Source organism: Ambystoma mexicanum, chromosome 11 (assembly GCF_040938575.1).
Source record: "Ambystoma mexicanum isolate Mex_15411 chromosome 11, UKY_AmexF1_1, whole genome shotgun sequence".
NCBI lineage: Eukaryota > Metazoa > Chordata > Amphibia > Caudata > Ambystomatidae > Ambystoma > Ambystoma mexicanum.
The window spans coordinates 414,205,391-414,219,452 of NC_090934.1; the positions used below are offsets into that span (position 1 = coordinate 414,205,391).

At 47.7% G+C, this 14,062-nt stretch overlaps 1 protein-coding gene across 1 annotated transcript in view; it reads left to right on the forward strand.

Annotated features, from left to right (window-relative positions):
- Positions 1-14,062, forward strand: part of AMBRA1 (autophagy and beclin 1 regulator 1) — a 1,783,669-nt gene that overhangs the window by 690,615 nt on the left and 1,078,992 nt on the right. The window contains exon 9 of the mRNA XM_069623220.1: positions 13,608-13,796. Coding sequence (XP_069479321.1) covers positions 13,608-13,796 — 189 coding nt within the window. The remainder of the gene's footprint in view (positions 1-13,607; positions 13,797-14,062) is intronic.

Consider the following 14,062-nt stretch of genomic DNA (forward strand, 5'->3'; position numbering starts at 1 on the left):
GAACACACTTGATATCACTGTATGCCGATGACCTGCTTCTCTACCTGCGATTCCCAGAAGATAACCTGCAATATGTGTTGGAGGTGATGGAACGCTGCGCCACCCTCTCGGGCATATCAGTGAACCCGGGGAAGTCCAGCGTGTTCCCCCTGGGGAGATACAAGAATATTCCACTAGAAAGACTGCCCATTCTGCAAATACCCTGGCAGACCGAGACGTTTCGATACCTAGGCATAAACATATACCACAAGATGGAGGTAGAGCACAAATACAACACGGAGAAAACAGTTGAAGATATAAAAAATAGCATGGTGTTTTTTTTTTCAATAAGTTTTTATTCAACGTTTATCAATGAGTCACTTATACAACAAAAACCAAAAACAGGAAGGAAAGACCCCTAACCTCCCTTTTCCCCGCCCCGACTCCCCACTCCCCACCAAGATCCTACAGGTTCGCTAAGCGATCAATTTCAACAAATGAAACAAAGAAAATGGCATCCACTCCTTGACTTGACAGGTCCGATTCGTCCTGAGGGCGAACTATGCCCAGTAGTTCCATTGCCTTAGGGCACCAGGCCCGGCGGGCTCCCGCCTTTAAGAAGGACAGCAAGGCGGCCCATTCCGAGTAGAAGCGCATGTGAGCGCCCTGAATCACGTAGGTGAGCCACTCCATTGCCACCAGAGCCCACAATTTCGCAACCCACTCATGCTCCTGAGGAGGGTCCTTGGACTGCCACTTTCTGGCCAGGACCAATGCAGCTGACATCATTATCACATAGTTTGCAGTCTGCTTTGGTGGACAGGGTGGCAATCATCCCATTTAGGCCTAATAAATCCCGCCCCCTACCTCCAGCCTGCAACGGACCCAACACCTGGGTTATTGCTCAGCGGACTAAAGACCAAAATACTTCAGGTTTCGGGCATTCCCACCAAATGTGAGCCCAGGATCCCACCTCACCACAGTCCCTCCAACAAAGTGCTGAAAGCGTGGGGTACATCTTGTTTAACTTGAGCGGGGTACGGTGCCATCTCAGTAGGAGCTTCAACCAAACCTCCCGGATTTGAATAGACCTGGCTAATTTCGGAATTTGGGACCACAGCCTAAGCCATTCCTGTTCCCCTGTCAGCCCAAAAATAGCATGGTGTTTTTGTCCAGATTGCCCCTCGCCATGATGGGAAGAGCACCTTTGCTCAAGATGGTGTTTTTGCCCAGACTGCTACAATTTTTTGTAAATGTCCTGTACTTGATCCCCAAACGTTTCTTTGCCAGACTTCATGGCCTGTGCAGGGGCTTCATATGGCACAATTCTAGAAACAGGGTGGCCCTCTGGAAATTACAAAACCTGTCTGACAAGGGGGGTGTAAACCTGCCGAACTTTGATATGTATTACCTGGCGGGACAGCTGCTATATGTAGCTAGGTGATTGTCCGAAGATGAATCAGCGGAAACCAGGCTTCTGCAGGGTGAGTCTGCCCCATACTTCCTAAAAGAGACAGTGTGGCTGCACAAAACAAAAGTGGCGGAGATGGGGAGACTGTTGGTGCTGGGCTGGGAGGTCTGGTATAGAGCACGGGGAACTGTAGGTGACCCGGACCCGCTCTCTCAGCAGGTCCCGTTGGTCGTGTTATGTGGGGGAGACTCACAACTGATTGAAGGGGTCCGCAGATACTGGGAAGTGGTGGGCCTGGACACCCTTGGAGATATATGGCAGGGGGTGGGGGGGGGCATTAGGATTTTAGAGATTACTTGAGGAGACGGGGTGCATAATGGCCAATATCTTACTTACTCGAGGATTATGAAACGGGTGAGGGAAAGGTGGCCCGAAACAGTACTTGCGGAAGAACCTGATGCCACCATAGAAATGATGTCGGAGGGCGGGCATGAAATATCTCCGATATATGAGCTACTCAGCACAAAGGCGGGGAAGGAGCTGATTCAACTGAGGCATGACTGGGAGGAGGTGGTGGGGGAACCCAATGGGATGGACAATGGGATAGAGCCCAAAGGTACCACAAGAAGGTGTCCCGGAATGCGAGACTCCAGCAGATCCAACTATATGTCACCCACAGAGCATATTTGACCCCCGGTAGAATAGCCATGTTTGGTGGCTCGGCTATATAAAAATGCCCCAGGTGCAGGGAGGAGGAGGCTGGGCTGCTGCATATGTTCTGGGCTTGCCCGGAAGTGAATAGATTCTGGGTAGAACTAGAACTGAAAACAAGAATGGGCAGCAGTGGGGTGGTGCTTGATGTGGGGTCTGCTTGGGCATGTATGCTTGGGAGCTTTCCTAGTCCACGTAATCTAAAGCATATTAGCAAGATGAAGGTCCTGGCCTATATCTTGGCCAAGCGCAGAATCGCAATTTGCTGGAAAGCGGCCCACCGGCCTAGAGTAGAAATGTGGTGGGCAGACCTCCTGAAATAGGCTGAGGCAGAAACTGCGGCCTGGTATGAAGCAGTCACTAGAGGTGGGGAAGAAGAGGTGGGTCCCCTGATAGCCTGGAGGCAATTGGTGACATCTATGGTAAACCCCCACCAGGCCACACACGAAACAGAAGACTTGGATGAGTTGGTGATAGATTTGACACCTAAAGATGTTCAGGTGGATGGCACGGATATGATGGCTTGAGTTATTGGGGATGGAGGGGGAAGGACGGAAGAGAGCATTTTATAATGTAATGTTTTTAATATTGATCACGAACGTCCTAAATGGTTGTAATGTTTGGAGTGTTGTTAGTTTAAAATAATAAAAATAGTTTAAAAAAAAAAGATATTGATGCTGGTTCCTTTACCCTTTTTGAACCCGGATTGAAGAGGGCCGTTGCAGGGTGCTTTTTTTGCCCATGAATAGTGTTTCAGGAGTAATGATCCATAAACCTTCCCTATGACGTCAAGTAAAGCCACCGGGCGAAAATTCCTTGGGTCATCTTTTCTTCCTTTTTTAAATATTGGAATAATCACCGCCGAGGTCCAAGAAGGCGGGTTTCTGCTATAAGTCGAAAACATTTTGAAAATCAAGCTCAGAAGATTAGCCCAGTCCTCTGGCGCAGATTTTAAGTTTGCATTGCAGAGGCCGTCAGGTCCTGGCGCCCTTGAGTTCTTCAGCTTGATTATTGAGCGTAATATGTCCCATTTCTTGTGGAGGTCGACCCAGGGATCAGATGTCAGTGGAAGGGCAGCTAGAGGTAGCTCGTCTGGGGGGCTGAACAGTATTGAATAAAAATGTATCCATGTTGCCTCCGGAATACGGTTTGACATTGATAATTCTGTGGCTTTAGCCGTGGATTTATCAGCTTCCAAAACTCTCTAGAGTTGCTGTTCTTAATTTGCTCCAGTATGGCCTCGGAATCTTTTTGGTAAAGGGCAAGTCGATATGATCTTAGCCAGTTTTTGTAAGATCTTGTTGCTTCCGTTGTGTAGATTCTGTTGGCAGCCGTATTGTCGTACGGCAGTTCTTTTAGCTCTACAGAGCGTGTTGCGCCTCGCCACCACCAGGGCGTCTAAGTTGTGTGTGACAGAGAGGTTCCGAGTTAGAATCCTGTGCACCTTTGATGGCCGATCTATAGGGTTCCAGGAGTGGTCTGTAATCCACCTCGAGGTGGTTCACATTGCTTCCATAGGAGGCTGTCATCTCTTGGATGTTCGCCCGGGTGACCCTTACCCGGTTACCTTTGCCGTCCGGTTAGACTACTCCCGGATAGTGGGTGTTTGGTGGTTTTGTTGATGACCATTTTATTTGAAGGAGATTGTGGTCGCTTTGAGTTGACTGTTGGACACTGAATTCTGTCAGCCGATCAAGGAGAAGTTCCGAGGCGAAGATGTAATCGATAGTAGAGTAAGCCGAACCACGCTTCCACGTTGTTAAATTAGTAGTGTCGGGTAGCGTAGTTGCTGTATTAAAAAGTTGTCTTGATTTCATTAGGTTGGACTACTCCTTTCCCCGAAGGCAGGGTTTGAACTGTGCGAACTCTGCAGGTTCTGGAAGAGCCAAAGGGCATTTAATGTTAAGGTCTCCACAAATAATGACCTCGCAAGCTCCCTGCTCTAGATATACGGAGTCCAACATAGATGTTACTAGGTCAAACAGTAGGTCCATTTGAATTGCTTTGGGGTTCCAATAGATGGTCATCACCAACAAATGTTTGCCTAAGAGATTCTGCGCCAACCTCTTTGTGGAACCAAGAAACAAGGACTGCTAGGACGAATGGGGACTTCAAGATGGTCTTCACTATTTGTAAGCTGCTATCCATACAAACTGCGATTATCAATCCTGAAGAAGGTCTGTCTTTATCCCCCATCAGTGCCCCTGAAAAAGCAATTTAAAATCCATCCAACGTTGATTTTGTTTTGAGCCACAGCTCTTGTAGACCTAAAATGTCGTATCCCCCTAGGTTTATGTCGCCTGGGGATGTTAAATGGGTGAACCCTCTTGTATTCCAGCTGGCCAAGGAGAGTAGCTGGGGGTCTTCGAACGTAGTGGCCTGTTATGGTGGCTATTTGTGCAGGCGAGTTGAAAGGGCTTTCGGCAGCCATGCCCATGTTTGGGACTTAAGGTCTGGTCTACACGGAGCCACCTTCTGTTTTTCCTCTTGTTCCTTGTTGGATTTTACTTGTTTTGTTGGACAAGGTGTTGGATCTTCTCTGTAGGTAGATGCCTGAACAGCATCCGGACTATCGCCTAACGAGGCACCTGAATGGGGCCCTGCTCTTGTCTGGGATTCAAGATTTTGTGAGGCTGTTTGTGTGGACTCCATGCCTCAGTCCTTCAAGACTGTGTGTTAATTTCTGTCTGATTTGAGACGTGTTAGTTTGAATCCTTGTTTATAGAATACTTCCGTTGCCTTTGTGATTATTTAGCCAGATACTTTTTCCGGCACTGTTCGTGCAAGGAATCAGAATGCCTGGTTAAACTCACCGGCTTCTGTGTTGCTTTCTCTGCGGTCTGCACAACTTCAACAACTTCTGGCTTCACTCTGGCCCACCACCCCCTTCTTGCTGAAGGCGTCTCCGGTCCAGCCATATAATTAAAGAGCCCCTCTCTCTCCTTAATTAAATCTCTTGAGACTCTCTGCTTCAAAGCTACTTCGGGCCACGGTCTCCAGCATGCTTCCTGGTGCGCAATCTCTACAGTTAAGCTCACATGGGGAAAGGCAGTCTTCCTTCACGCCTTCCTCTGCGCAACCTCTGCACATCAGAGGTTTGTGGAACAGGACCCTCACAGGACAAGCAGATGAAATCTGTTGTCTCAACTTCCTGGCATCCCTTCTGTTCTCCCACTTCTGCCTGGGTTGCCAACACTGTGCCTTCTTCCTTCTGCTTCTACTGCTGCATACACTCAAGCCACAGCCACCCCCCCTTCTAATGACCTGCACCTGACAGGGTCTTTTATGCCTCTCAGCTTCCCTCAGGTGTGGGCTATCAGGCTTAATTGCCCGACTGCTACTACAACAACATGCCTCTTCAGTCCTCTTCCTCGTCCCAGTACTTATAGGATTATGGGACTTGTAGTAGTCGGTAAAATTAAGTCTTTTTGACAACCGCTTAGTTTTAAGGGTACATCTACTTCCCTTACAGGTACTCAGAGTGGGTGTGGGGGGTATAAGGGGGTGAACCATCGGAATTGATTGAGGAAGTCAGTTTATATAAGGCAACCTTTTTAAATTCCCACCCATCATACCTTTGAGAGTAAGGAGGTTTTGTATCCTCAAGTGCCTCGAATAGTCTGTCTGTTCTTGATGGTTTGGTCAGGTTTTATGTCACTTATGCCCATAGCCTCAGATTTTATATGTGGTTCAGATACATCATAATGAGACAAGGCAATTACATGCTTTGTCAACTTAAAAGGATTCTACCTTTTAAAGGACAAATACCGCATCTCATCCCACGGGATCTCTTCACCACCCTGGGTCCTGTCTCCTCTCAGGTGATCCTCCTGCAGTACACCACCCCCAAGGTCAGGATCAGGAAGCCTCTGCCTTTCCCTGGCCACCTGGGAGGAGACTTTAGGCAGGGGCTTAGTGAGGGATCCATAGGATTCATCACACCACCAAGACTTGCAAGCCTGTCCTATAACTCTTTACAAGCATCCCTTCATCTAAACCATTCTAAGCCTGAACACAACTACTTGCCAGAGCCTTTGAGAACATTTACTTTTTTGCAGTGTTTGAAGCCTGTCTTCTAGAAATATTCCACCATATAATTGATTGAGTGTTTTGCACAGAGGATTATGATGAGCTAGAGTGGCAGACCTGAGAGTCCTTATTTCCGGTCTAGTTATCTGGACAGCAAATTCAGAGTCTGCCTACGGGGGAAATGGGCTATTGTTTCTAGCGATTTTGGAAATGTTGTGAGACGCAGATCCCTCCGGGATCCGCGCTGTCACCAATAATATTTAACATTTACATTAGGCCACTTCTCCATCTTATTCTAGCCCATGGGTTCAGGTACTACTCCTATGCCGATGACACACAGATCCTGGTCCGACTGGATCTTACTCGATCAGATACTGCAGCACGGATAAGGAGGTGTTAAGAGGACCTGGGCTCCTGGATGGCAGGCAATTGGTTAAAATGAAATGGCAATAACACTGAGGTTCTTATTGTTGGAACCCCCAGTCCTCTTTCGTTCTGGACAGCTGATTTCTGGCCTATCTCTCTGGGTCAGTTTTCCCTGCCACCGTCCTCAGTAAAAAATCTGGGGGTAAAAATCACATATTCGAATGGATTGTGTCCTCTCACGTATTCCTCATCTATGATATTTGTAACTCACCAGCTTTGCTGCTTCTGAAAAAAATAATCCCGGCAGAGGTAACTGTGCACGATTTTGTGGCGTGTCGACGTCACCAATAGTACAAATAGCCCGTGCCCCGCCCGTTTGCTTCAGTTCAATTTTTCCGATAACTTTGCTTCGAGATAATGGCGCACTTTTGATTTTTTTCCTAAAGAAAACATTTCTTCAACCCATTCTACCCCTAAATCAGGGTTCAACAAATGTCACAACTGTGGGGCAGAAATGTCCATCACGGACCCTCACTGCATCTGTCTTTGGTGTTTAGGCTCCGACCTTCGGACCGACGACTGCTGCTCCTGCCAGTCTGACTGAAAAAGCTCTTCGGAAATGCAAAGGTAAATTGGCGGTGGAGCGGGAAGCTTCGGAGGGCTCTTCAAAGAAATATAAAAAAATCTGGTGAGTCTCAAGAGACTACTCACCATAAACACTCGAAGAGGTCCGGATCGAGGAGTCGATCGAGACAATCTTCATCTTCTACTAAGAAGGTGAAGAAAAGACGCCACAGGTCTCCCTCTTAGTCCTCGGGCACCTCCACAGAGGTTATACGATGCCAGACTAGGTTGGATTCCCCCAGCAAGTGCAATGCGTTTAGGGTGGAAATGATGCAAATCTTTGACAATGCGCTCTCGACCCGCTCAAAAGAGCCTCGCAAAAGTCAGACCCCAGTTGCACGCCTGGACGACGCAGGAAGGTCAAACTACTTCAGCAAGTAATAAATCGGAGACTAGTCATTCTCGAACCGACTCTAAGGTGTCGAAGGTTTCGACCCGAGAGTCGAGTCGGTCCCCGAATCCGGCAAAGAAGCATAAGACGTCGAAACACTCGACGATTCCATCAACGCCATCGGCGCCGATCGCTTTGACGTGGAAGTCAAAGGGGGACAGTTGTATCGAAGAAATCGTCGACGTCCTTGACAGTACCTTCGATTCCCTCGAGGCAAATTCCGGTGCAGGAAAACAATGTACAAACCAGTACTGAATTCTGACTTTTTTTAAGTCAATGTCCTCTATTTCTGAAGAGGAAAGTGCCACAGAGGAGGAGATTTCTCCATTGGGGGTCAGATATGGCTCTAGAGAAGTACCTGAAGAATTAATTGACCCTGAGCCAAAATTGAAGATCTTTGCGACCCCCTCCGCTCTGCCAGTGATCTTGATAGAGCCCCAGAGTTGGAGTTTGCTAAACCTGACCCTTCGGAACATGCAAATTCAGGTCACTGACTACATGGGTTGGAGTAGTGCCTCACCAACCTTTGCGCATGACATGACGGATGTCCTAGATCAGGGTCCACAAAAAGCCCCAGTTCCACCTTTCCATGGGGCCCTTCAAAGGAAGGTAGAAGCTTACTGGGAGACTCCAGAACCTGGATGAGCTGTCAATAGGCGTTTTACCATAAAGTATAGGCCATCAACCAGTGACTCTGATTGTCTTAGGAAACAACCTATGCCTGAGAGTTTGGTGGTCCAGGCAGCAACTGCCACCAGACATTCAGCCTATCCCTCTATCCCCCCAGATAGAGAGGATAAAAAAGTGGATGCTTAGGCTCGCAAGGTGTTTACCTTCGGCAGTATGGCCCTAAAGTCCACTAATGTCACCTGCACCCTAGCCAGGTTTACTCCTACCCTCTGGGACTGTCAAGATGGCCGCTGAACATATTCCAGAAGGCGAAGATGGTCACGGATGGCAAGGAGGCAATGGGAGAGTGTCTCCAAGCAGGGCTTGGCTGCAAGCACGGTAGTGCACAGATTTGTGTGGTTGAGAAAGTCTGGGTTTGCACTGGACGTGCAGGCCAGACTTCTCAACATGCCTTTCAACAGCTCGGGGTTGTTCGGCAGCAAGGCGGATAAAAGTTTGGAGAAGCTGCAGACCTGCAAGGCAGCGGCTAAATCCCTTAGCACCTCCATTCGGCAACCTCAACAACCTTATTCGGGCTCAACTTCCTGGAGAAGTCGTCCTTTTCGTGAATCCGAATGATTTGCCCAGGGCTGAAAGTACCAGGGGCAAATCGTTCTCATGAGAAAGGTGCAAACTACCAAAAGTTCATACCTGTCTCATGCGAACACACACAGATTCTCACGCACACAACCCACACCCATAACACCCCCAACATAAACAAACCCCACTTACCTTGTCTTCACACTGGGTTCCTGCAGCGCCAGTTCCCTTTCACTTCCGTGATGGGGAACCAGTGCTGCAGGGTCCTTTTCTTTTCTTTTTTTTTTTTGTGTTTTTGTTTTTAAACAGAAGGCTGTAGAGTTGTCCCCTGCAGCCCCAACTCACTATACCACAAGGTATAGTGAGCTGGGGCTGCAGGGGACCATTCGTTTACGGTAAAATTGGCCTAAACCCCTCTTCGTTACTATTCCTCATTTGGTGGAGGAAGAGGACAGGCCGCACAAAAAGTAAATTCCCTCATGGTGGACGAGGAAGGAGTGCTAAATCAGCGCCAGCAGCGGCATCTTTGCCCTCAGCCACTGCTGCAGCCGTCTCTAGGCTACTCTGAGGCCGTGACACAAAGGACACGAGTGGGGGGCAGAATCTCTCAGCATCTGAACGAATGGCACAGGGCATTACTTCAGATACTTGGGCACTGGAAACAGTAGCTCAAGGTTACTGCCTTCCTTTTCTAAAAAGGCCTCTGGATCGTCCACCGGTAACCGACTGTCAAAATTCCAGATCCGCTCCTTGTGCAGGAAATGTTAACCCTGCTAGAGAAAGGTGCAATAGAACATGTACTTGTAGCGAAGAGGAACAAGGGTTGCTATTCCCTTTATTTTATCATACCCAAGAAGGACAGAGGTTTGAGACCCATCTTGGACTTGAGAAATTTGAACAAATTCCTCAGGATGGACAAGTTCAAGATGGTTAACCTTTCTCAGATCCTTCAGGGTCTCCAACTCCAAGACTGATTAGTATAATTGGACCTCCAGGATGCTTACTTTCATGTGCCAATCCATCTCATGCACAGAAAGTAGCTGAGGTTCACAGTTGGCAGTTCTCATTATCAGTTGTGGTTTCTGCCATTCGGGCTGACCTCTGCCTGAGGGTTTGCACCAAACTGATGGCGGTAGTGGCAGCGAGTCTCAGGAGAGTGGGTATTCACGTCTACCCCTACCTGGACAATTGGCTGATCAGGGCACGTTCTCCCGAACAGGCCCTGGAACATCTCAGCATCACCTGCCACTTGCAACACAGACTGGGATTCTCCCTCAATTACAAGAAGTCCCATATGATACCATTCCAAAGACTCCAGTTCATCGGAGCGATATTGGACACTTCCTCAGGGAAAGCCTCGCCTCCCAAAGTGAGAGCTCAACACATTCTGCAGATGGTTACAAAATTCTAAAATGCTCAGCGTCTAGCGTCCTATGATTTTCTGACATTGCTCGGCCTCATGGAATTCTGCATTTTTCTGGTCCCAGAGGGCCAATTGAGGATGAGGTCCCTTCAATGGGCCCTCATAACTCAGTGGTTCCAGTTTCTGGGAGTATGTCAGATCTTGTGCAGGTTCCTAGCAGAGTGGCTCAATACCTTCTATGGTGGGCTTGCAAGGACAATATTCTCAAGGGAGAATCTTTTTGGCAGCCATGGCCGGAGATAATGATAGTGACGGACGCCTCATTCACAGGGTAGGGAGTCCACACCAACGATTTGACGATCTGCGGTAGTTGGTCTCCATCGGAGTTCAAACTACACATCAACCTTTTGGAGCTGAGGGCAATCGGACTAGCGCTGCAGATTTTTCTAACCTCTGTACGGGGGAAAGAATGTCCTGATAATGACGGACAACACAGTGGCCAAGTACTACCTCAACAAAAGTGGAGATGTAGGGTCACTACCACTGTGCAGAGAGGCAATGCAGCTCCGGTTCTTCTGGGCAATACAAGAAGGAATCTCTGTCGGCAGCTCACTTAGCCGGAGAGAAGAACACGGCGGCGGACGTTCTGAGCAGGCAGAGCACAGTCTCCCACGAGTGGGAACTAGCTCAGGAAGTCCTTCAAGAGATCTTCACCCTTTGGGGAACCCCTCAAGTGGATCTGTTCGCGACCGAGGTAAATCGGTAGTGCGGACAGTATTGCTCAAGGGAATTTCCTTGGTTAGGAGCTCTAGGGGACGTGTTTGTGGTCAACTGGGAATTTCCACTCCTGTACGCGTTTCCTCCAGTCCCCGTCATTCCTCATGTAATCAGGAGGTTGAGAAAGTTCAGGAAAACCATGATCCTAATCGCTCCGGATTGGGCCAGGAGGACGTGGTACCCGGATCTTATGGACATGTCCATCTACCCTCCAATACTTCTTCCACAAAAAGAGGATCTTCTCTCGCAAGAGGATGGTCTGGTTCTCCATCCAGAAGTCAAGACTCTCAGCTTTCACGCATGGTTTCTAAGAGGCTGAGATATAAGGATTGGGACCTCCCGGATGACGTAATGAAGATCTTGCTTTCGGCCAGAAGGCCAACAACCAAATCTTTGTACCATTGTCGTTGGAACAAGTTCAGTAACTGATGCAAAGACAAGAATGTGGACCCTTTTCAATGCTGCACTCCTATGGTGCTGTCCTTCCTATTGCATCTTGCCAATCTGGGGCTGCAGATTGGAACAATAAAAGGATATTTAGCTGTGCTTTCCATTTTTAAGCGCTCCTCTGAGGAGGTTTCATATTTCAAGATTCCATTAATTATCCGATTTCTGAAGGGACACACAAACGTGTACCCTCCAGTACCATTTAATATCCCTGCCTGGGATTTAAATCTTGTGTTAAAGTTTCTAACCGGTATACCCTTTGAGCCTTTACAGTCTTGCCCTTTAAGGCTCTTAACACTGAAAACTGCCCTTCTTGTGGCGCTAACATCCGCTCTCAGGGCAAGTGAGTTGCAAGCTCATTAATGAAAACCTCCTTATACCATTTTTCATAAGGATAGTCCTTAGAGTTAAACCATCTTTCTTGCCGAAAGTAGGTTCTGACTTTCACTTGTCACAAAAAAATAACACTCACAACTTTCTACCCTCCGCCTCATTTGGGTAGAGAGGAGGAGAGGTTGTATAGACTAGACCCAAAAAGATCTCTGAGCTTTTATATAGCGAGAATGACAAAATTATGCCAGGATGACCAACTTTTTGTGGGAAATACTGGCCCTAAATTGAGTTTGGCGGTGACGAAGCAGACTATATCCCGCTGGATTACTATAGCTATTTGGGAGTGTTACAGGCTAGCAGGAAAGGAGTCACTGGAAGGGCTTCGGGCTCATTCTACTAGGGGCATGGCAACTTCCGCGGCTCTTCAGAGGGGAGTCCCTGTGATTGAGGTCTGCTCAGCTGCAACTTGGGCATCTATTCATAACTTTGTTAAGCATTACTGCTTAGTCTCCTTTTCGTACCAGAAAGGCCTTTTTGCAAAGGCAGTACTTCATTCCATCCATGATAACAACTAAATAGTACTCCTGCCTCCTAAATTCTCACTGCTTTGGGAGTCTATCATAGATGAGAAATACGTGGGAGGACACAATCCATTAGAAGAACAAGTTACGTACCAACTGTAACTTTCTTTCAACTGTATGTTCCCCTCCCACGTATTCCTCATCGCCCCGCCCAACCTACCCCGCTGTACAATTTATGGGATTTACACTTGGCGTTTTCGAAGAGCTTACAGTCTGGAGCATGCTTGGATGATTCCTTGAAATATACAATGAAAAAACTGAAGCCAACGGGCGCAGCACAGGATATTTGTGCTACTGGTGACATCGATGCCACAACCTCGTGCACAGCGCCCTCTGCCGAGAATTTTTTTCTAAAGCAGCGAAGCTGGCGAGATACTATTATCATAGATGAGGAATACGTGGGAGGAACATCCAGTCAAAGGAATGTTACAATTGGTAAGTAACTTGTTCTTCTATCTCTATGGATGAGCAGGTTGTGGCCATCTTCAAGGCCAGTCATTTTAAACTGAATCCTGCGGAAGGTCCTTCCTTTCATTCCAGTCCAATTTCAAGCTCCTGTGGTGGCAGCGCTTGTTCTCAGCGCAGTTAATTACTGTAGCTTGCTCTACTTTGGTCAACCACGTTTTCTTGTTAATAGTCTTCAGATGCTCCAGAATGCTGCTGCCAGATCTGTCCTGCATCCTCTGTTTGGAGCACACGTCCCCCCTGCTTAAACAGCTTCACTGGCTGCCTAATGAGAAGCAGATTCTTTTTAAATCTATGTGCATTATTCACTGTGCTTTTTACAGACGTTGGTCGGAACACCTTGAGGAAAGGTTTTCACGTAATGCTCTATCCCGCCTCCTGCGCTCTCATTCTGCCCTGCTGATTTCAGTACCCTGTGTGAGATTGTCCTGTATGGGTCGTCGTGCCTTTTCAGTGACTGCTGCTAGGGCTTGTAGTGCCCTTCCTCATCCTCTCCGAACCACTGTTGACTATCTTGCCTTTCGCTGATTCCTGAAAACTTTGTTTTAGGCCTTCCTTAATAAAAATGCTGCCTCTTTGCTGCTCAGCACCACGATACCCTCGGCCTAACGCACGCTTTACAAGTATTATTAACATAACAGATGACGTGTTAAACAGAAGTTGTTTGTCTGCATCATTGAGCTTGCATTTTGAATTGAAGGATATTTACTAGTTTAAATAAAACAGTTCCTTGAAGAGAAGCCTTTAAGTACTTACTGTCTGAACATGAACTTAAGGTTGTTTGTCCCAGACCCTGCTAATGTCCATGCAATAGGACCTGCTCGACTCGTGTTCTCCTTGATACCCAAGATTGCAGCGCATGTGTACCTTTTCCAACCAACTTTTTCTCAATCTCATGTCTTCTCTCCTGGTATTTTCTAGGTTATCTCCAGCTGCGTATTATGCACAGAGGATGATTCAGTATCTTTCCCGCAGAGACAGCATCCGCCAGCGCTCCATGAGGTACCAGCAGAATCGCCTCCGCACCACCACCACCTCCTCCCCAGCCTCAACTTCGGAGATCCAGGGCTCGTCGGTGGAGGGCACAGATCTGGAGTTCGAAGACTTTGAGTGAGTTTCTTATTTTAATGACTTTGCTACTGCTGCACGTTTACTTGCAAACTATATTTGTGAGCATCAAAATAGATGGTGGTGTGGGGCAACACATTCTGCATCACTGTTGGATACAAAGGTAATGGGTTACTCCCTTTGCTGTTAGTCCCATTTTCTTTTTGCTGGCTTTTTGGTTTTGAAGGCAAAGAAGTCCCCCAGAAATGCTGCAACTCTGTTTTTATGTGCTGCCCTAAGGAGGCACTATTGCTACCATGCCATGGGTG